The sequence below is a fragment of the Moschus berezovskii genome, chromosome 27, assembly GCF_049115385.1.
Source record: "Moschus berezovskii isolate FMDL1 chromosome 27, NW_MosBer_1.0, whole genome shotgun sequence".
NCBI lineage: Eukaryota > Metazoa > Chordata > Mammalia > Artiodactyla > Moschidae > Moschus > Moschus berezovskii.
The window spans coordinates 31,294,644-31,315,644 of record NC_142486.1 but is presented as its reverse complement, the minus strand read 5'-3'; the positions used below and the strand labels follow the sequence as shown (position 1 = coordinate 31,315,644).

Genomic DNA, 21,001 nt, shown 5'->3' with positions numbered 1-21,001 from the left:
CCTTTGCTGGAACAAGTATGGGTCCCTGCTGCCTTGTAAGGGTCATTGTCACCTAACCCAGGAGGAGTGGTTCTCCTTTGGAGCCTCCAGGAGTCCCCAGTTCCCATCACACCACACCCGGCCCGCTGTCACAGGACCTGGCACACCTCCTTGTGTCCATAAGAATGTTCAAGGGAACCATCTCTGAATTTTAAATGGTTCTTTATCCTCTTCCACTGCCTGCACCTCATGCTGTTAGCAGCTGGGGTCATGCTAAGATTGTTCAAATTGAAAGGAAAACAGTAATCTTATCATACTGTTGGCCAGGCTGCTCTCCGTGGTAGCCGAAGTTTGGCTTAAAATAATTTAGACAAAAAACCCCGTGTGTTCTCTGGTGCCTTGCCTGCTAGTGAGACCAGCTTAGCGTCTGCTTATTTCAGGTGACTTATCACAGACACCTTGGCAGGCTGCAAGTAGGTGGAAAACTGTCATGTTCTCTAAGTGTAAATAACCTGCTGGTGGTGCTAACAAACCCACAGCTTTTCTAGAACATGAAAAACAGTTCTGAATTAAAGTGAATGTGTTTGTAGCAGGCACACTTTCCGTGTCTCTTTGGATGTAAAGAGAGAAGGCTTATTATTTTTGCCAATTTTTTTCCATTTGGAATCTAGCTTGGATAATTATGCCATCAAGGAAATACATACAGGAGAAAACTGCTGACTGCTCAGAGTTTGTACAAGTAAATAAAGTGTAGATTTTCCTGTGAATAATGTGGATGTTAAGTAGGTCGCCTGGGTTACGAGGCGTTCTGTGCTAGACAAATAACCCACATAGCTTCACTTCTGGCACCAACCCTGGCTGACCAGACTGAGTCCTGTATGGAGGTTCCTGTGAATGATGCATTTGAAGATGCTTGGTCACCTCCAAAGTGCTGCGTGAGATGAAGCAGCTGTTTTATTTTTATGAAGGCCCATTGTGTGTGGATGTAGCTTTCAAGTTGTGTTTAGCAAATTAAATCCAGCCTTTACTCCATTTTGCTTTTGGACTTATGTTTTGGCCTTTTCGACACTGTATCCCTTACCCCCTCCCCCACCCCCTGGCCACCATCCCCCAGGGCTATGTTCTAAGACCCCCAGTGGGTGTCTGAAACTGTGGATAATGCCAGATCCCATATGTGCTGTTTTGTCCTGTACTGATGGGTGGGTTGTATATACAGCATTGAATACACTGGACAAAGAGATGGTTCGTGTCCTGGGCAGGGCAGGGCAGGGCAGGATGGTACAAGATTTCACCATGCTACTAAGCATGGTATGTGATTTAAAACTCAATGAATTGTTTATTTCTGGAGTTTTCCATTTAATATTTTTGGACCACAATTGACCACGGGTATCTGAAACCATGGAAATTAAATCGCAGGTGGGGAGCAGGCTATACAACTTAGGATTTTCATCCACGGTTGAAATATCTAAACACATGGGTCAGAGTTTCTTCTGTCTTCTTTGGGCAGCGCTTGAGCAGGGCAGAAGCTCAAGTTTTGAACACTCAGAGTAACTCAAACTACGGACGGAGATTGTTAATGAAAAAGTTTAGGCTTGAGATGGCATTGCTAGCCAGTGTTTTTTAAGTCTTGTATTCTGAAATTCGGAGTGAGCTCTTTTGGACCCAAATAGTTTCCTCCTGGGCTGCTGAATTGTCTTTCTGTGCCCAGACTAATAGGTCACTCTCAGGAAATGGACATCAACAACAAACGTGAAGTGCAGTCAGTCACAGAGGTGTGTGCCTGCTGTTCAGACTTGATGTGCAGGATTCAGTCCCACTTACCCTCTCCAAGGTGACTGGTTTGCTGGCGGACGTGCGGAGAGGAGGAAGCGGTGCTGTAAGCCGCCATTTTTGGCTCTCATATGACTTGATGTTACTCACACTTCTTTTGTGCTGCTTTCCTTGAACACCTGCATGTTCCCTTGCTCCCATGGCAGATGAAATCTCTTGGGCTTGAAAACACACTGACCAGATGTGATGCTTGTACAAACTTCAGCTACAGGGACAAGTGACTTCTGGTGCCTCGCCACAGATTCACCTTGCCAGTAGAGGGGTGGCTCCCCTCACTTTCCTAACATTAATCTGTAAGCTGTAGAGGTACAGCTCCTTCCATTCACCTGTTGATGGACACTTAGGCTGTGTCCATGCCTTGGCTATTGTAAATAATGTCCTGCTTGATGCTTTTGAACTGTGGTGCTGGAGAAGACTCTTGAGAGTCCCTTGGACTGCAAGGAGATCCAACCAGTCCATTCTAAAGAGGATCAATCCTGGGTGTTCATTGGAAGGACTGATGCTGAAGCTGAAACTGCAATACTTTGGCCACCTCATGCGACGAGTTGACTCACTGGAAAAGAGTTTGATGCTGGGGAGGATTAGGGGTGGGAGGAGACGGGGACGACAGAGAATGAGATGGCTGGATGGCATCACCGACCCGATGGCCATGAGTTTGAGTGAACTCCGGGAGTTGGTGATGGACAGGGAGGCCTGGCGTGCTGTGATTCATAGGGTCGCAAAGAGTCGGACACGACTGAGCGACTGAACTGACTGATGAACACTGGGGTATATGTATTTTTTTTTTTCCAAATTAGTGTTTTTATTTTCTTTGGATATATATCCAGGAGTGGAATTGCTAGATCATATGGTAGTTCTATTTTTAGCTTTTTGAGGACTCTCCATGCTGTTTTCCACGGAATCTATACCAACTTACTCTCCCTCCAGCATTTCTTGTTTGTAGTCTTTTGACGAGTAGCTCTCTTGATCGGGGTGAGGTGATGCCGCATTGTGGTTCTGATTTTCGTTTCTCTGATGATTAGCAATGTTGAGCATCTTTCCACGTGTCTGTTTGCCATCTGTATATCTTTTTTTTTTTAATGTCTATTTAGGTCTTCTGACCATTTTAAAATTGGGTTGTTTGTTTTTTAGGTATTGAGCTGTATAGAACTGTGTATATATTTTGGATATTAACCCCTTTTTGGTTATGTGAAAGTCACTTGGTCGTGCCTGACTCTTTGTGACCCCATGTACTATACAGTCCATGGAATTCTCCAGGCCAGAATACTAGAGTGGGGTAGCCTCTCCCTTCTCCAGGGGATCTTCCCAACCCAGGAATTGAACCCTGGTTTTCCACACTGTAGGAGGATTCTTTACCAGCTGAGCTACAAGGGAAGCCCACGAATACCGGAGTGGGTAGCCTATCCCTTCTCTAGCAGATCTTCCTGACCCAGGAATCGAACTGGGGTCTCCTGCATTGCAGGTGGATTCTTTACCAACTGAGCTACCAGGGAAGTCCTGATACAAATAACAAATTGGTTATTTGCGAGTATTTTCTCCTTTTGGTAGCTTGTCTTTTTTGTTGTAGCTGATGGTTTCCTTTGTTGTGCAACAGTTTTAAGTTTAATTAGATCCCCTTTATTTTTTGCTTTGCTTCCTTTGCCTTGCTGCTGCTAAGTCACTTCAGTTGTGTCCGACTCTGTGTGACCCCATTGACGGAAGCCCACCAGGCTCCCCCGTCCCTGGGATTCTCCAGGCAAGAACACTGGAGTGGGTTGCCATTTCCTTCTCCAATGTGTGAAAGTGAAAGTAAAGTCGCTCAGTTGTGTCTGACCCTTAGCGACCCCATGGACTGCAGCCTACCAGGCTCCTCCATCCATGGGATTTTCTAGGCAATAGTACTGGAGTGGCTTGCCATTGCCTTCTCCTTCCTTTGCCTTAGGAACATTGAAAAAATATTGCTGCACTTTATGTTGAACAGTGTTCTGCCTATGTTTTTTTTTAGGAGTTTTGTAGTTTTTGGTCTTATATTTAGTTCTTTAATCCATTTTGAATTTATTTTTGTTCATAGTATGAGAGAATGTTCTAATTGCATTCTTATACATGTATCTGTCCAGTTTTCCCAGCATCACTAGTTGAAAAAACTATCTTTTCCCCATTGTATATTCTTGCCTCCTTTATTTTAGATTAATTGACCAAAAGTGTGGGTTTATTTCTGGGCTTTCTGTTCTGTTCTATTGATCCTGCTGTCCTTTTTTATGTGAGTACCATACTGTTTCGATTGCTGTAGCTTTGTAGTATTATATGAAATCAAGGGAGTGTGATGTCTCCAGCTCTGTTCTTTCTCAAGATTGTTTTGTTTATTTGGGGCCTTTTGTATTTCCATACAAATTTTATAAGTATTTTAGTTCTGTGAAGAATGCCATTGGTATTTTGATAGGAATTGCAATGAATCTGTAGATTGCATTGAGTGTTACGGTCATTTTAACAATATTAGTTTTTCCATTCCCTGGATGCAGTGTGTCTTTCTACCTGTTCGTGTTGTCTTCAGTTTCTTCCATAGGTGTTTCATAGTTTTCTGAGTACAGATTTTTTACTTCCTTGGCTAGATTTATTCCTAGATATTTTATTCTTCTTTATGTGACAGTGAGTGGAATTGTTTTTTAAATTTATCTTTTTTTATAGTTCATTATTAATGTATAGAAATACAATAGATTTCTGAATATTATTTTTGTATCCTGTAACTTTACTGAGTTCATTAATGAATTCTAGTAGATTTTTAGTGGTATTTTCTGGATTTTCTATATACAATGTCATGTCATCTGCAAACAGTGACTGTGTTACTTCTTCCTTTCCAATTTGGATTCCTTTTATTTCTCTTTCTTGTCTGATTACCATGGCTAGGACTTCCAATGCTATGCTGAACAAAAGTGGCAAGTGGGAATCCTTATTTTATTCTTGATCTTAGAGGAAATGCATTCAGCTTTTTATTTGAAAATTAAAGATTTTTTTCACCAAGTAAAGTTGAATTTAGTTTTTCAGAGAATTGAGTTTTAGTACAATATGAGCTTTGTCGATAAAAGACCTGATACTTCCAGCTACTGTCTTTCCCCATTTAAACCTTTTTTAAAAAAATTAATTAATTTTTTATTTTTGGTTCTGCTGGGTCTATGTTGTGGCGAGAAGGCTTTCTCTAGTTGCTGCAAGTGGGGGCTATTCTTCGTTGTAGTTTCTCATTGCAGTGGCTTCTCTTGTTGCAAAGCATGGGCTCTAGGCCCACAGGCTTCAGTAGTTATGGCACATGGGTTTAGCTGTTCTGAGGCATGTAGAATCTTTCTGGACCAGGGATCAAACCTGTGTTCCCTGCATTGGCAGGTAGATTCTTATCCACTGTGCCACCAGGGAATTCCTACTTTAAGCTTTTTAACCGATTCTTTCAGTAGTTACCTTGATATATCTGAATAATTTGTCTACTGCTTCTTGTTGATTTTTTAAGTTGTTCAGTTCAGTTGCTCAGTTGTGTCTGACTCTTTGTGACTGTGTGGACTTCAGCACGCCAGGTTTTCCTGTCCATCACCCACTCCCAGAGCTTGCTCAGAGTCATGTCCATCGAGTTGGTGATGCCATCCCACCATCTCATCCTCTGTCGTCCCGTTCTCCTCCTGTTTATTGATTTTTTATTGTGGAAGATGAAGGGTAGCATTCTCTGGTCCTTCACCAGAGAAGTATGTATGTACACACACACATGAACACACACAAACACACACACACCCCCTCCAGTTGTCATATAATCTAGCACAGTCATGTAATCATTTTGGTTCAATCAGTGGCCCATGATTACATTATTATGACTCTGAAAATGCACTCTACGGCTCATCCATGAGATACATACATGATCAGTATTTGTGGACAACTTTTACATTTCTTCAAAGTTAATACTCAGCTGTTTTGAGTTTTAAAAGTTTTTTGATATTATGTGCTCATTTCACTCATTCAACTCCAGACGCTCCCTCAGTTGTATAAATCTCAGTGTTTTCAAACACCCGAGTCATCGGCGTCATCCTGAGATGGTCTCTCCTGGAGGCGCTCCCCGACCTTTAGCTGGAAGCAGCCTGACTGCTCCGTGCATCTGCACTGAGCAGTTCACTCCTCCTCTGTCGCAGTGTAATGCACATGCTATACCAGTCACCCCTTCAGAGTGCGCGGTTCAGTGCTGTTTGTACGCTCACAAGACTGTCCAAGCACCATTTTCTAGAACATTTTTATTACCCCAGAAAGAAACCCAATACCCATTAGCAATCACCCCCCATCACTCCTTCCTCCCAGCTTCTGGAAATCAGTACCTACTTTGGACATTTCATGATATTGTACAGTATGAGGGCTCTGTGTCTGGCTTTCTTCACTCAGCATCATGTTTTCAAGGTACCTCCATATTGTGACATGGGTCAGCACTTCATTCCTATATAAAGCTGAATAATAATCCACTGGGCTTCCCTTGTGGCTCAGCTGGTAAAGAATTCACCTGCAATGCAGGAGACCTGGGTTCGATCCCTGGGTTGGGAAGACTCCTTAGAGAAGGGAAAGGCTACTCACTCCAGTATTCTGGCCTAGAGAAATCCATGGACTACAGTCCGTGGGGTTTCAAAGAGTCAGACACGGCTGAGCGATTTTCACTTTCACACAATGATCCATTGTGTTGGCACACTATACTTTGTTTATCCATGATGGCCCTGTGGGTTTCTTCCACTTTGGTTGTCGTGAAGGATTTTGTCACGCTCACTTTTGTGTTGGATCCCCTGTATCTTGGCATCTCTGTGTTCCCCATCTCAGGTTTCTTCTGTTCTTTGGGTGGGAGATGAAATTTTTGAGAGGTTGCTTGTCTCTAAACGTTCTTAGCGTTTCTCACATGGTTTGGCTCTGTAGATAATTCTAGGTTGGAAATCAGTCCTCTCAGGATGTTGGAGATAGCCCTTTATTGTTTTCTAGCTTACACTGATGCTGTTTAGAAATCCTATGCCATTTCTAATTTTTTATCCTTTGTGAAAGTTCTCCTTCCACTCTGGGCACTTATACCCTCTCATCCTTGTCTCTGGTGTTCTGGAGCTTCACTGTTAGCTTGTGATCATCTCTTATCGCCGAGCTTGTCCTCATGGAGCTCTTTCCTGCTGAGCTGTTCGACCTCAGCACTCATGTCTGGGACATGTTGGTTCTGGGACACTTCTTGAATTATGTCTTTGACTTCCTCCTCCTCTATTATTTTTTCTTTCTTGAGCTCGAAGTTTCTTTACCTTCTATTCCTGGTGTTGCATTTCTGCTGTCATGGTTTTGCTTTCCAAAGTGCTTTCTTACACTCTGTGCATTTTTTCCAAATATCCTTCTCTTCCATTTCTCAACTTGCCCCTTCTCCTCTCTCTGGGAGTGTGACACATAGCATTCTTTTGAAGTATTCTTCTTGTTTAATAATTTTCCTTTCCTACAGCTTGATTTCTCTGTTTATTCTAGTCCCTGTCTTTCATTTTAAGGGCTTGCCTCAAATATAAGGTGATTCCTGACTGTCTTCTCACATGCAAGAGTGGGGCACTCAAACACTGATGATTTCAGTGGGGTGATGGGGCTGTGCCATTTCCCTGAAAAGCCTCCCACATTGAGCCCTTTAGGTCTTTTTTCTTTGGCTGGTAGATTCTTAGGATCTTGCTATCTGTTCCCTTGCCTAGAGGTATATGCCTGCTGCTCTGGGAGTTGGGTGGGTGGGTGGGGGGGCTCCCCTGGTGGCTCAGATGGTAAAGAATCTGCCTGCAATGTGGGAGACCCAGGTTCAGTCCCTGGGGTTAGGAAGATCTCCTGGAGAAGGGCATGGCAACCCATGCCAGTATTCTTGCCTAGAGAAATCCATGGACAGAGGAGCCTGGTGGGCTATAGACCATGGGGACCCAAAGAGTTGGACACGATTCAGTGACTAACACACTGGGAGTTGGGAAGGGGAGAAAAATGGGAGAACTTCAAAAGTTTATTATGCATTATTTTTACCTCTGTTGTCAGTAAGATACCCCTACCTTCAATTCAGGCACAGCTACATTTTTTTTTTCCCACCTTTTCCAAAGAATAAGCTCTTTAGTCATCTGCTAGTTGCTTCTTAAGACTGACTCAATAATCCCTTCTTTGGACTGTTAGCTGGTGTTCACCCTTACTCCTGAAAGTGTCTTGTTTAGCAGTTTAAGCAAGTTCATTTTAATCAGAGTTGTATTTTGGAGTTGCCCATTTGCAGCTGAGAATGAAATTTTCTCCAGTCTATCAGATTATTCACCAGTTGCTGGTCTGCTTCTCAGCTCTTAAAATTTTGTTGTGTTTTCTTTCTGATTCTTTTTTTCTGTAAGGGTGGCGCCTTTAGAAAGACTTTTAAAAAAATCAATACTTACTCTTTATTGTGTCTCTTTGTGTTGTCCTTGTTCAGTTGCTAAGTCGTGTCTGACCTTTGCAATCCCATGGACTGCAGCACACCAAACTTCCCTGTCCTTCACCATCTCCCAGCATTTTCTCAAATTCAAGTCCATTGAGTCGGGGATGCCACCTCATCCTCTGTTGCCCCCTTCTCCTCCTGCCTTTAGTCTTTCCCACCATGAAGCTCTTTTCCAATGCGTCGACTCTTTGCATCAGGTGGCCAAAGTATTGGAGCTTCAGCTTCAGCATCAGTCCTTCCAGTGAATATTCAGGACTGATTTCCTTTAGAATTGACTCTTTGATCTCCTTGCAGTCCAAGGGACTCTCAAGAGTCTTCTCCAGCACCACGGATCAAAACCTTCAATTCTTCAGTGCTCAGCTATGTTTATGGGTTGACTCTCATATCCATACTTGACTACTGGAGAAACCATAGCCTTGACTAGATGGACCTTGGTCGGCAGAATAATGTCTGTGCTTTTTAATACTCTCTCCAGTTTTGTCATAGTTTTTCTTCCAAGGAGCAGGCATCTTTAAACTTCATGGCTGCAGTCACCATCTGCAGTGATTTTGGAGCCCCGCCCAAATAAAGTCACTCACTGTTCCCATTGTTTCCCCACCTACTTTCTATGAAGTGATGGGACCAGATGCCATGATCTTCCTTTTTTGAATGTTGAGTTTTAAGCCAGCTTTTTCACTCTCCTCTTCCACTTTCATCTAAAGGGCTCTTTAGTTCCTCTTCATCTTCTGCCACAAGGGTGTTGTCATCTGCATATCTGAGGTTATTGATATTTCTCCCAGCAATCTTGATTCCAGCTTGTGCTTCTTCCACCCCAGCATTTCTCATGATGTACTCTGCATATAGGTTAAATAAGCAGGGTGACAATATGCAGCCTTGACATGTTCTTTTCCCTATTTGGAACCAGTCTGTTGTTCCATGTCCAGTTCTAATTGTTGCTTCCTGACCTGCATATAGGTTTCTCAAGAGGCAGGTCAGGTGGTCTGGTATTCCCATCTCTTTCAGAATTTTCCACAGTTTATTGGGATCCACACAGTCAAAGGCTTTTACACAGTCAATAAAGCAGAAATAGATGTTTTTCTGGAACTCTCTTGCTTTTTCGATGATCCAGTGGATGTTGGCAGTTTGCTGTCTGGTTCCTCTGCCTTTTCTAAAACCAGCTTGAACATCTGGAAGTTCACAGTTCACGTATTGCTGAAGCCTGGCTTGGAGAATTTTGAGCATGACTTTACTAGTGTGTGAGATGAGTGCAATTGTGCGGTAGTTTGAGCATTCTTTGGCATTGCCTTTCTTTGGGATTGGAATGAAAACGGACCATTTCTAGTCCTGTGGCCACTACTGAGTTTTCCAAATTTGCTGGCATGTTGAGTGCAGCACTTTCACAGCATCATCTTTTAGGATTTGAAATAGCTCAGCTGGAGTTCCATCACCTCCACTAGGTTTGTTTGTAGTGATGCGTCCTAAGGCCCACTTGACTTCACATTCCAGGATGTCTGAGTCTAGCTGAGTGATCACTCCATCATGTTTATCTGGGTCATGAAGATCTTTTTTGTATAATTCTTCTGTGTATTCTTGCCACCTCTTCTTAATACCTTCTGCTTCTGTTAGGTCCATACCATTTCTGTCCTTTATTGTGCCCATCTCTGCATGAAATTGTTCCCTTGGTATCTCTAATTTTCTGGAAGAGATCTATAGTCTTTCCCATTCTATTGTTTTCCTTGATTTGTTTGCGTTGATCACTTAGGAATGCTATCTTATCTCTTCTTGCTATTCTTTGGAACTCTGCATTCATATGGGTATATCTTTCCTTTTCTCCTTTGCATTTTGCTTCTCTCCTTTTCTCAGCCATTTGTAAGGCCTCCTCAGAAAACCATTTTGTGTTTTTGCATTTCTTTTTCTTGGGGATGGTCTTGGTCTCTGCCTTCTGTACAGTGTCACGAAACTCCATCCGTAGTTCTTTAGGCACTCTATCAGATCTAATCCCTTGAATCTGTTTGTCACTTCCACTGTATAATCATAAGGGATTTGATTTAGGTTATACCTGAATGGTCTAGTGGCTTTCCATACTTTCTTCAAGTTAAGTCTGAATTTGGCAATAAGAAGTTCATGATCTGAGCCACAGACAGCTCCTGGTCTTGTTTTTGCTGACTGTATAGAGTGTCTATATCTTTGGCTGCAAAGAATATAATCAGTCTGATTTTGGTATTGACCATCTGGTGATGTCCATGTGTAGAGTTTTCTCTTGTGTTGTTGGAAGAGGCTGTTTGCTATGATCAGTGTATTCTCTTGGCAAAACTCTGTTAGCTTTTGCCCTGCTTCATTTTGTACTCCAATGTCATACTTGCCTGTTACTCTAGGTATCTTTTGACTTTCTACTTTTGCATTCCAGTCCTCTATGATGAAAAGGACATTTTTTTTTTTTTTGGTATTAGTTCTAGAAGGTCTTATTAGGTCCTCATAGAACCATTCACCTTCAGCTTCTTCGGCGTTAGTGATTGGGGCATAGACTTGGATTACTGTGATATTGAATGTTTTGTCTTGGAAACAAGTAAAGATCATTGTGTCATTTTTGAGATGGTACCCAAGTACTGCATTTCAGACTCTCTTGTTGACTATGAGAGCTACTCCATTTCTTCTAAGGGATTCCTGCCCACAGTGGTAAATATAATGGTCATCTGAATTAAATTCACCCATTGAGGTCCATTTTAGTTCACTGGTTCTTAACATGTCGATGTTCACTCTTGCCATCTCCTGTTTGCCCATATCCAGTTTACCTTGATTCATGCACCTAACATTCCATCTTCCAATGCAATATTGTTCCTTATAGCATTGGGCTTTATTTCCATCAACAGTCACATCCACAGCTGGGCATTGTGTTTGCTTTGGCTTTGTCTCTTCATTCTTCCTGGAGTTATTTCTCCACTGTTTTCCAGTAACATATTGGGCACCTACTGACCCGGGGAGTTCATCTTTCAGTGTCCTATCTTTTTGCCTTTTCATACTGTTCATGGGGTTCTCAAGGCAAGAATACTGAAGTGGTTTACCATCCCCTTCTCCAATAGACCGTGTTTTGTCAGAACTCTCCACCATTACCCGTCCATCTTGGGTGGCCCTACGTAGCATGGCTTATAGTTTCATTTAGTTAGATGAGGCTGTGGTCCATGTGATCAGTTTGATTAGTTTTCAGTGATTGTGGTTTTCATTCTGTCTGCCCTCTCATGGGTAAGAATGAGAGGCTGATGGAAGCTTCCTGATGGGAATTCCCTTATGGTTTTATTCCAGCATGTTCTGTATGGTCACTCAGATGCCCAGACCAGCTGTAGCCTGATGGAGGCTCCATGAAGGGCTGAAGGCAGAGCCACCAATCGGTTCAGGCCCAGAAGCCACTCCCATTTTGCTCAGTCTTTCCCAGTGTTGACTTCTGCCTGAGTGCCTGACCGGCATCCGTGCCTCCCACATTCCAGTGGCTGGAGGACTAGGTGTGGCTTCCTGTTTTGCCTCATTGTTGTCTCATCACACTTGATTGGAGCATCCAGGAGTCTCCTCTCAGGACACACAGGCCTCTGCATCCCTGATGCTTGTTTTCAGACCCATTGCAAGTCTCTGCTTCTATCGCATTTTATCAGTTTCTATTGTATCAGTTTCCATGGGCATCTACTGTGTAGATTTTTTTATTGAAGTGTAGTTGATTTACAGTGTTGTGTTAGCTTCAAGGATGTAGCAGAGTAATTCAGTTGTACATATATATCTTTCTTTTCAGATTCTTTTCCATTGCAGGTCATTTTAAGATAGTGAGTGTAGCTCCTATACAGTAGGCCGTGTTGTTTACCTGTTTTATATACAGTCATATATGTATGTTAATCCCAGACTCCTGATATACCCACCACTGAACTACCACCTTTGGTGATCATGTTTTTTTTGTTTGTCTGTTTTTGTTTTGCTAAGAAGTTCATGTGCCTCAGTTTTTTAGATTCCACATATAAATGATACCCTGTGACATTTGTCTTTCTCTGTGTAACTTACTGCACTTAGTATGACAATTTGTAGGTCCATACGTGTTGCTGCAAATGGCATTATTTCATTCCTTTTTATGGCTGAATAGTGTTTCATTTGTATATGTACCCCATCTTCTTTACCATTCATCTGTCAATGGACATTTAGGTTGCTTCCATGTCCTGGCTGTTGTAAATCATGCTGCTGTCAATTGGCATGCATGTATCCTTTCAAATTAAAAGTTTCCTCTGGGTAGATGCCCAGGGTCTAGAATTGCAGGATCCTTTGGTAAGTCTATTTTTAGCTCATACAGCTTAATATCGAAAAAACAACCCAATCAAAAATAAGCCGAAGACATAAACAGATAGTTCTCCAAAGAAGACGTACAGATGGTCAACAAGCACGTGAAAAGAAACTCGAATCACTAATTATTACAGAAATGCAGATCAAAACTACAATGAGTTATTACCTCCCGGCAGTCAAAATGGCCATCAATAAGTCTACCAATTGTGAATGCTGAAGATGTTGTGGGAAAATGGGAGTCCTCCTACCCCACTGGTGGGAATGTAAATTGTTGCAGTCATTATGGAGAACAGTGTGAAGGTTTCCTACAGTACTGTGCTAATTCTTGTGCCGATCTGAGAGCCAGTATCTCGTGGAGATGTCTTTGCATTATCATTGTGCACTGGCTTTGGAGTTTTTCCAGAAGCCTCCTTGATTCTAAATGCTACCTGAGCAGCCCTACTGCCATTTCACTTCATGCTGTAGGCAGGTACTTCCTCCCTGAGAAACTTTTTTGTTGAAGAAAAAGAAAATTAACCAACATAGAATATGCACATGTAGGCTCTTATATCTTGCCAAAGCATCATCTGTTTCCCCTGAAATGGAAAGTAGTGACAAGATCGTTCCCTAGACTTCTGTGCGTCTATCTCGAGGAGAGTTATTCCATTTTTAAATACAGCTTATCATTCACTTTATTGTACTTGTGTGAAAATGATGCAATGTGGAAGTAGTTAGTAATTGTGATTTTTTTTTTTCTTCTTTAGCAACAGCTTTCTTTCCAGAGAAGCCATTTGGAAAAGAAGAAAAAAAATGTTTTTCTTCAGAAAAAAATTCTACAGAAAAAAAATTTAATTGAGGGAATTATGGTTGATTAAGTTACTTACGGAAGTCTTTCTTTTCCCAAAAGTTGTCCCAAATCTTTGGAATGTTGATGGAGAAGTTACAGTCCCTGAGCAGAAACCTGGAGAAGTTGCTGAGGAACTCGCAAGCTCCTATGAGAGAAAGCTCATCGAGGTAAGGCTGCTGGCGTCGATGTGTATCTCTGACATTGGTTGCCTGGAGGACTTTTCAGACATGGCCCTAGCATGTTAGACAGATGTTAGCAAAACAACCAGTGGACACTTCCCCACCAACTCCCCCACCAACAAACAAAACGTGAAATGGTAAAACCACATTGATATAGAACCCTAAAATGTGATTCTTTGAAAGGTATCATTTAATGAGAAACCTGTGGTAAGAGAGAAAACATGTATCATGTGAAGAATAAGAAAACAATTGGACCCTTGGATTTGGAGAATATTTAAAACAGAAGAGAGTATCACATACAACTTTGTGCTGAGAAATGGGATAATATGGATGCAGTGGACTGCTAGAATCACATGATGCCGTTAGTTTCTGGGTTGTCTCTGGACAGTCTCTCTGACTCTGAGACCTTCCTAGTGGCGTGTGCATCACTTAGCCAAGAAGGATTCCAGTGGGAAGCATTCTGGAAGGTTGGTGGGACTTGTGGGCTGGTGTCTCCTCTTTCCTTTTGACCTTTCCCAAATTCTTCTGGTTGGTGGTAGCTTGTTAGTTCCGTGTTCCTTCCCAGGACCTCCTGCTTAAGACAGCTCATGCAGGTGAGTTACTATGGGGCCTGGCCAGGGTGGGCGGTTTCAGTCAGTGGTTCCCCTAACATCTGGAGGGTCTCTGCCACTACCATGCCCATCCGTGGACCCTCATTCTGTGGGGTCATGAGACCAGAGTTGGCTGGTGGCGGAAAGGCCAGGTGGAGAGAGGAATGAGCCCCTTACCCTCAGGAGCTGGCCGACTCTGAGTCTCTGGGTGGCAGAGGCTCTCTTCCATCTCTGTATTCTCACTGACCATTTGTTGCCAAGTGGTGACTTGAGCTAAATAGTCCTAGAAGGAAAGTATTTGAAATTCTCCTGGGACAGGGATGTCTCTGGTTGCTGAATGAACGAAGAGTCACTGAGCTAGGGAGGGTGAAGGGTTCTGGCCAGAGGGAAAGGGATTGGGAGCTTCTGTCCCTTCAGGGGAACCAGGACAGGGTGTTCACTTGTATGGACGTTGACAGACCCATCAAGTGTAGAGACCAGCGCTCATGTTCCTGGATTCCTTTGGACTCTGGGCCTGAGGTGGCGATCTAGGGGGCTGACATGCTCATCGGAAGCTCAAGCTTGAAAGGGGTCAGGAGGAAGTAGCTTCCTGACCCACTGAGGAAGCACCACGGTCCGTTCATGGGCTGACTGCTTGGTTAGTTGGTTGATTCAGTGTTTGTTGGGTACCCTGTCCCCACCCGCTGTGACTGTGAGAGGTTCTCACCACCTCACTGTGTCCCAGCGTTGACGGGCAGGAAAGATCTAGGTGTCTGATGTGACGCTGGTGTCCCACCCCCTGACATCATTGCTCTTGTTGCCTGCGAGAGAGGTCGGTGTTGAACTCCTCCATCAGAGGGAATGGCAGCCGAGGTAGATTTATCACGTCAGCCTTAAACCTTCTCCATGTCTTTGTTACCCCTGGGAGAAGAGGAGTCAGTGTCTCTGGTCATTGAGCTCGATGAGAGGTGAGGTTGGAGTGGAGATGGTCCTCCCATGGTATTCACTACCCTGCATTGATTTTTCATTGTTTGTTTGCAAAGTGAGGTCCTGTCAGCCATCTTTCATTTGTGAATAGCCTTCGAGTTGCATTTTATCACGACTTTTGCCAAACCCTCTCTGTTGGCCTTAATCAGGCCTGTTCTTTGTGATGCTCGTTTGTCATTTTATTAATGGGTCGGTTTCTACCAAGAAAGAGTTGTAAACACACGTTGGAGGGGAGTAATGAAAGGCTGCGGGGGAAGAGTCCACGTGCTGCTCTTTCCATTTCTAAAGGGCAAAAGAAGTGAAAGCATTTCGTTCAAAGTAACATGACTATTTAAAACACCCCAGCAGCTGAATGACTCTCCTCTGATTCATCCCAGTGAAATGGGAGTTCCTGTAACTTCTTCTCTAGGTGTCTTTCAAAGCATTAAAACCATTCCACCCACCTGCACACAGCTGCACCGAAAGCTCAGAACCCAGAGCAACACCATACATGGTGGCTGGTGAGACTCAGGGGCCCCGGACTGGAAGGAGTGTGCAAAGATAGTTCCTGACACCCTGTGATGGTCAACTTTTGAAATCAGGATGGAAGAGAGTCCTGGCAGGTGCAGGTTAACCTGGCAGGAAAGAGTACTAATATCAGACGTCATGTAAGAGCCGCGGTAACCCTGGCAGCCTGCTGGCAGCGCGCACTTTCAATCCTGCTGGCAGCGCGCACTTTCAATCCTGCTTGCTGCACTGCGGTGTCACGTCTCTGCACCCTCGCGGTCCTCAGCCGAGTTCCTTGACGAAGCTGCCGTCCACCGATGAGATTTTGAGACGTGAAGTAGCTTGTCTGGGGTTCCTCAGCTGATCAGAAGCAGGGCTGAGTTCCAATCCCTCAGGCCATCTAGCCCCAGGGCCCAGACCCATCTTCCTGCTGTGTACTGGAAGGCTGGGCTCCCTGAGGAAGAGTCTTTGAAGAGAAAGGCTAGGCAGTGGTCCCATTGAGCCAGGCGTGGAGGGAGATGAGGGGTTCCCCAGCGGTAGCTCACAGGCGTGTGGCCCGTCAGCCATTTTGAACCTGGTGGCGGGGGCCTTGCTCACACCCTCACTTACCGCATGAGGAAGAAACTCATTCTATCAGCTCTGGAACCAACCTGCTTCTGAAGCGACTTGCAGGAGAATGCTAGGCTGGGAGCTCCTCTGGCGACCTGTGGCTGTTGACTTTTTCAGGGTATATTCATTGCCCAGTTCGGCTCCAGCACACAGTAGGAGCTTTATAAGTATTGAATGGGACGACAGCCAGTCAAGTGGATTCAGCTGCTCAGAGTCATGTTCTAAGAGTGATAGATGGACTTCTCTCACCGCTCAGGGTGAGAGAGGACGTTGTACAGGGCACGCCTTCCACTCAGAGCATCCTGGTGGAGGGGATTCCATATCTAATAAGAGGAATCAGGGCTCTTTGGAGGAGACACACGTTTTTCTGGCAGTCAGTTTTAGGGGGAGTTTTAGCTTGGAGAGTCTGGAGGGGACTTTGAGTGACAGATGGGCGGTACCAACTCATCCAGCACGTATTTACTGAGTTCCTCCTGAGTGTCCAGCCTTCAGCTTCCTGTTCTCTACCTTCAGCGTCTTCCCTTCCCCCAGGAGCAGTAGAATTGTTGACTCTAGAAAGTGAGCCAACAGAGATGTGAATCTGAAGCAGAGACATTCTCCAAATGGCTGCTTCTTCCCTAGACTGAGTTTTCCTTCATTTTTTATTGCAGGGTCATTGATGTTTCATCCATGGGAAGCATCTGTGTAACCAAGGCTTATCGGTGTAGGTTACACAGATGAACAAGACACAGTATCTGCCTCTGGGGAAGCTCGCCTGGGTGTGGGGTGAGCTAAATCATACCAACATTATGATCATTAAGAAATGGGTTTGAAGGGCCAGAGGTGCAGGCATAGAGTGACACCTGCCTCCTGGGCTCCTTGAGCTATGTCTGCAGCAGTTTTGCTGTTTGGGTGTCTAATTGGAGCTCCTCAAATGTTCTTCCCCTTTTCTTTGGGACTGTCAGTGATGATGCTCAGAAATTTCTTTGGTCCGCTTCCCATCCCTCCTGAAGATCTCAGCACCAGAGGAAATGGATTTGTTCTCACCAAGGGCTTTGAGGATAAAAAATACTGGATGTGTCCAAGATAGATCTGCTCTAAGATTCTTCTTTAACAGTTTCAAATACAGTTCTCTTGGTTTGGACTCATTTCCCACTTTTTTCTGAGCAGTTGACATCAAGAAAAATGGAGAATGTTGGTGGCTTTCAGACTTTGGGCCCACGTTGCCTCCTATAGCCTGGTGGCTTGGAGAGCACAGGTGTCCTGCATCAGACTGAGTTTGGCTTGGCCCCCTCACCACAGTGAACCCCTGAGCAGGTCAGCTGACCTCTCTACACCTCAGTGTTCCTGTCAGTAAAATTGGGCAGGTAATACCTGCCGGTAGGGTTGCTTTGAGGATTAAATGTAGAGAATCCACTTCAGTGCCTGGAGTGGACAGGAGGTTCCCTTGCGCTTCTTCCTCCCTTCTATGCTGACATTCTTCGGAGGAATGGTGGTCCTACCATGTCTTGCCATCTCAGTTGGGGGGATAAACTCTGCCCTCCTTTGGCCCAGGGGCAGGCCTGTGAGCTGAGCCATGGCAGTTGGGGCTTCAGCTCCTAAATTGACCAAGAATGGCAAGAATGCTCGAGAGGCCATTTATTCAACAGCCAGGGCCTGATGACTTTCTGTTTGTTCCTGTGGGAACTGGCCAGAGCTGTTCTGGCTTCATTTCCTTCTCTGGGCCAAGTTCTCCCAATTTCCTGACTGTTGACAGTAATTCCTTTGTAACTCAGGTTAGAATCTGCCTCTGTTACTTGCCTCCGAAGTACCTTAGCTCAGGGGTCCCCGACCTCAGCGATCTAATGCCTGATGATCTGAGGTGGAGTAGATGTAACAATAATAGAAATAAGGTGCACAATAACTGTAATGCACTTGAATCATCCCCAAACCCTCGTCACCCCCTGACCCCCGGTCTGTAGCAAAATTGTCTTCAGGAAACCAGTCTCTGGTGCCACAAAGGTTGGGGCCCGCTGCCTTAGTTGAGATGAAGCTTTGAAAGTGTCTGCGATGCACAGACGCCTTCCCCTTTCCTGTCTGTCTGTCCAGGCTGCTTTGTTCTGCCTTCTCCACGCTGTCCTAGGTCTTGCTCACAGCCCCCGCTTCCCCACCGTCTGCCTGCCTGAGTGCTGTGTACGATGCTGCCAGTCCGTCCTCAGCAAACAGATCTTTACTTCCTCCTGTGTGGAAGGACTCAGCTAGCTGTTGATTGATTTTTCAAATTATAGGATACTTATCATTTACTGTGTGAATGTAGTTAGTCCCTGAATTTTTGCTCATGGGTGAAATAAATGTGTATTAGTGGCATTTGTTCTCATTATAAAGGCAGAGTTACTATTAATGGAGAAGTAAGCTTAAGCGTCAAGCTGGTAAAAAATACATTCATAATCACATGCTGTGGATAACTGTGAATGTGATCATCATTTTAATAAAACGGAAGAGTTTCTGAAGCAGCCAGGACCTTGGGAGGAGTTATACCAGCAGCTCTGGCTTCATAAATCGGCACCAATGGGTTCCAACGCTCTCGATGGGTCTGAGAGTCATTTTTATACAAACAAAAACAGACTTTTAAATAAAAGCCTGGGTTCTGTGTAAGGGTTCAGGATACCAAAGTCTGAGCTGAGATCTGCATTAAGCTGTTCCTCAAAATGAAGCATTTGATGTGGGTTTGTTTTGTGTTTTAGTATTCCATGTTGCTAGGTGGATTGAGACTAGGCTGTCACTTCCTAAGGGGAAGAAAGATTGCTCACCCCTCAAAACTGGGTATTGAAGTGCAGTTATTATGTGTGAATGAAGATTGGTGAGGAATCCTCCTTTCTGGAGGGCTAGGGATAATTCCCAATAAAGTGTGAATGACTAACAAGGCCAAATCTCCAAGGAATTCTTAAAATCTTTTTATTATAGAAAGGTACCAAAATGGAAGAGTTTCATCAGCCTCCAAACACCCATAATCTGGCTTTGACAGTTGGTATAATAACTCCTGGCCAATCTTGCTTCATCTCTTTCTTGTCCTTCTCTCCAGTTTCTCGTGGTATTTTGAGTTTTCATATCATTCCACTTCTAAGTATTTCAAGCTGTATCTATAAAGGATGTGCTCAGCTGCTTAGTCATGTCTGACTCTTTGCAATCCAGTGGACTGTAGCCTGCCAGGCTCTTCTCTTTGTCCATGGGATTCTCCAGGCAAGAATACTGGAGTGGGTTGCCATTTCCTTCTCCAGGGGATCTTCCTGACCCAGGGATTAAACCTGAGGCTCTTGCATCTCCTGCTTTGGCAGGAGGATTCTTTACCACTAGCGCCACCTGGGAAGCCCTATCTGTAAAAGATGTGTGTGTGTGTGCGCTAGTCTCTCAGTCGTGTCCGACTCTTTGCGACCCCATGGACTGTAGCTCCTCTGTCCATGGGATTCTCCAGGCAAGAATACTGGGGTGGGTTGCCGTTCCCTTCTCCAGGGGATCTTCCCAACCCAGAGATAGAACACGGGTATCCTGCATTGCAGGCAGATTCTTTACCATCTGAGCCACCAGGAAAGCCCTAATGTGCTAGAGCGGCTCATGGAACTCATACATTTTACTCACTAGATATCTGGTTTATTGTAGAACAATGTAAATTAGAAATAGCCGGATGGAAGAGACACATAGGACAAGATACGCAGAAAGAGCGTAGGGCATCCTTGCCCTCAGCAGCCACTCTGCTCTCCCCAGACCCATGTGTCACCACCCTGGAAGCTTTCAGAACCATGTCCTGCCCATTAGAAACGGAAGCTTCATTACAGAGCAGGAGTGATGAAATCATTGACCATGGATGATTGACTCAACCTCTGGCCCCTCTCCCCTGCCTGGAGGCCAGGAGGTAGGACAGGAAGTTCTAACCCTCTAATCACGGGGTTGGTTCTTCTGGCTCCCAGCCCCCATCATTAGGTGATTCTGAAAGTCACCTCACTGACGTAACAAAAGATGCCTTTCCAAGGCATTCTAAGTGTTCATTTTCAACACTTAAGAAATTCTACGGGTTTTGGGAACTGAGAACTGTGGCCCAAGACCAAATGTATATTTCTTATGTGTGTTCAGTCCTGAAGTCTTATCCAGCTCTTTGCAACCCCACGGACTGCAGCACACCAGGCTTCCCTGTCCTTCGGTATTCCCCAAACTTTGCTCAGATCCATGTCTGTTGAGTCGGTGATGCTGTCTAACCATCTCATCCCCTGCCGCCCTCTTCTCCTCCTATTTCTTATGAGTAGCAGTATTGCAGGGCCCCTGGCTTTCTGTTCACCCTCTTCACTTTGCTGAGGGAGGAACCTTAGCTCCTAATTCATGGGAGATGGCTGAGCCCAGGTCTTCCTCCCCTCTGCTTGGCTTTCTACGTTAATTCCAGTTAATATCAGCCAGAGCCCTGTCACCAGCGCAGCTGCCCTGGCCCTTGGGAGTGGAGCAGGTTGGCGAGAAGGAAGTGTGGTTTCCAGGCTGCCCCTGTGCCCTTGTGCATGCATGAACTAGTTTCATGATAAAGGTCATAGGCAGTCCGTTTTTGCAAAGTACTTACTTTTTGTTTTTTTTAAAAGAATTTTATCTTTTAACATTGAAGTATAGTTCATTTGCAATATCTTGTTAGGTTTAGGTGTACAGCATAGCGATTCCGTTATACATACAGGTATGTATGTACATGTGTATGTGTGAATATGTGTGCATGTATATATTCTTTCTTCTTCAGTTTCTCTCCCCTTATTTAAAAAATATTTTTATTATGGCAACTTCGAATGTAAGGACAGACAGAAGAACAGAATGAGCCTTC

General features: G+C 44.4%; 1 protein-coding gene across 3 annotated transcripts in view; it reads left to right on the top strand.

The window, feature by feature from the left end:
- The window catches only part of SNX29 (sorting nexin 29), a 611,246-nt gene that overhangs the window by 289,801 nt on the left and 300,444 nt on the right, over positions 1–21,001 (top strand). For all 3 annotated transcript variants that reach the window (XM_055409515.2, XM_088833007.1, XM_055409516.2), the window contains one exon: positions 13,425–13,531. In XM_055409515.2, the coding sequence (XP_055265490.2) occupies positions 13,425–13,531 (107 nt within the window). The remainder of the gene's footprint in view (positions 1–13,424; positions 13,532–21,001) is intronic.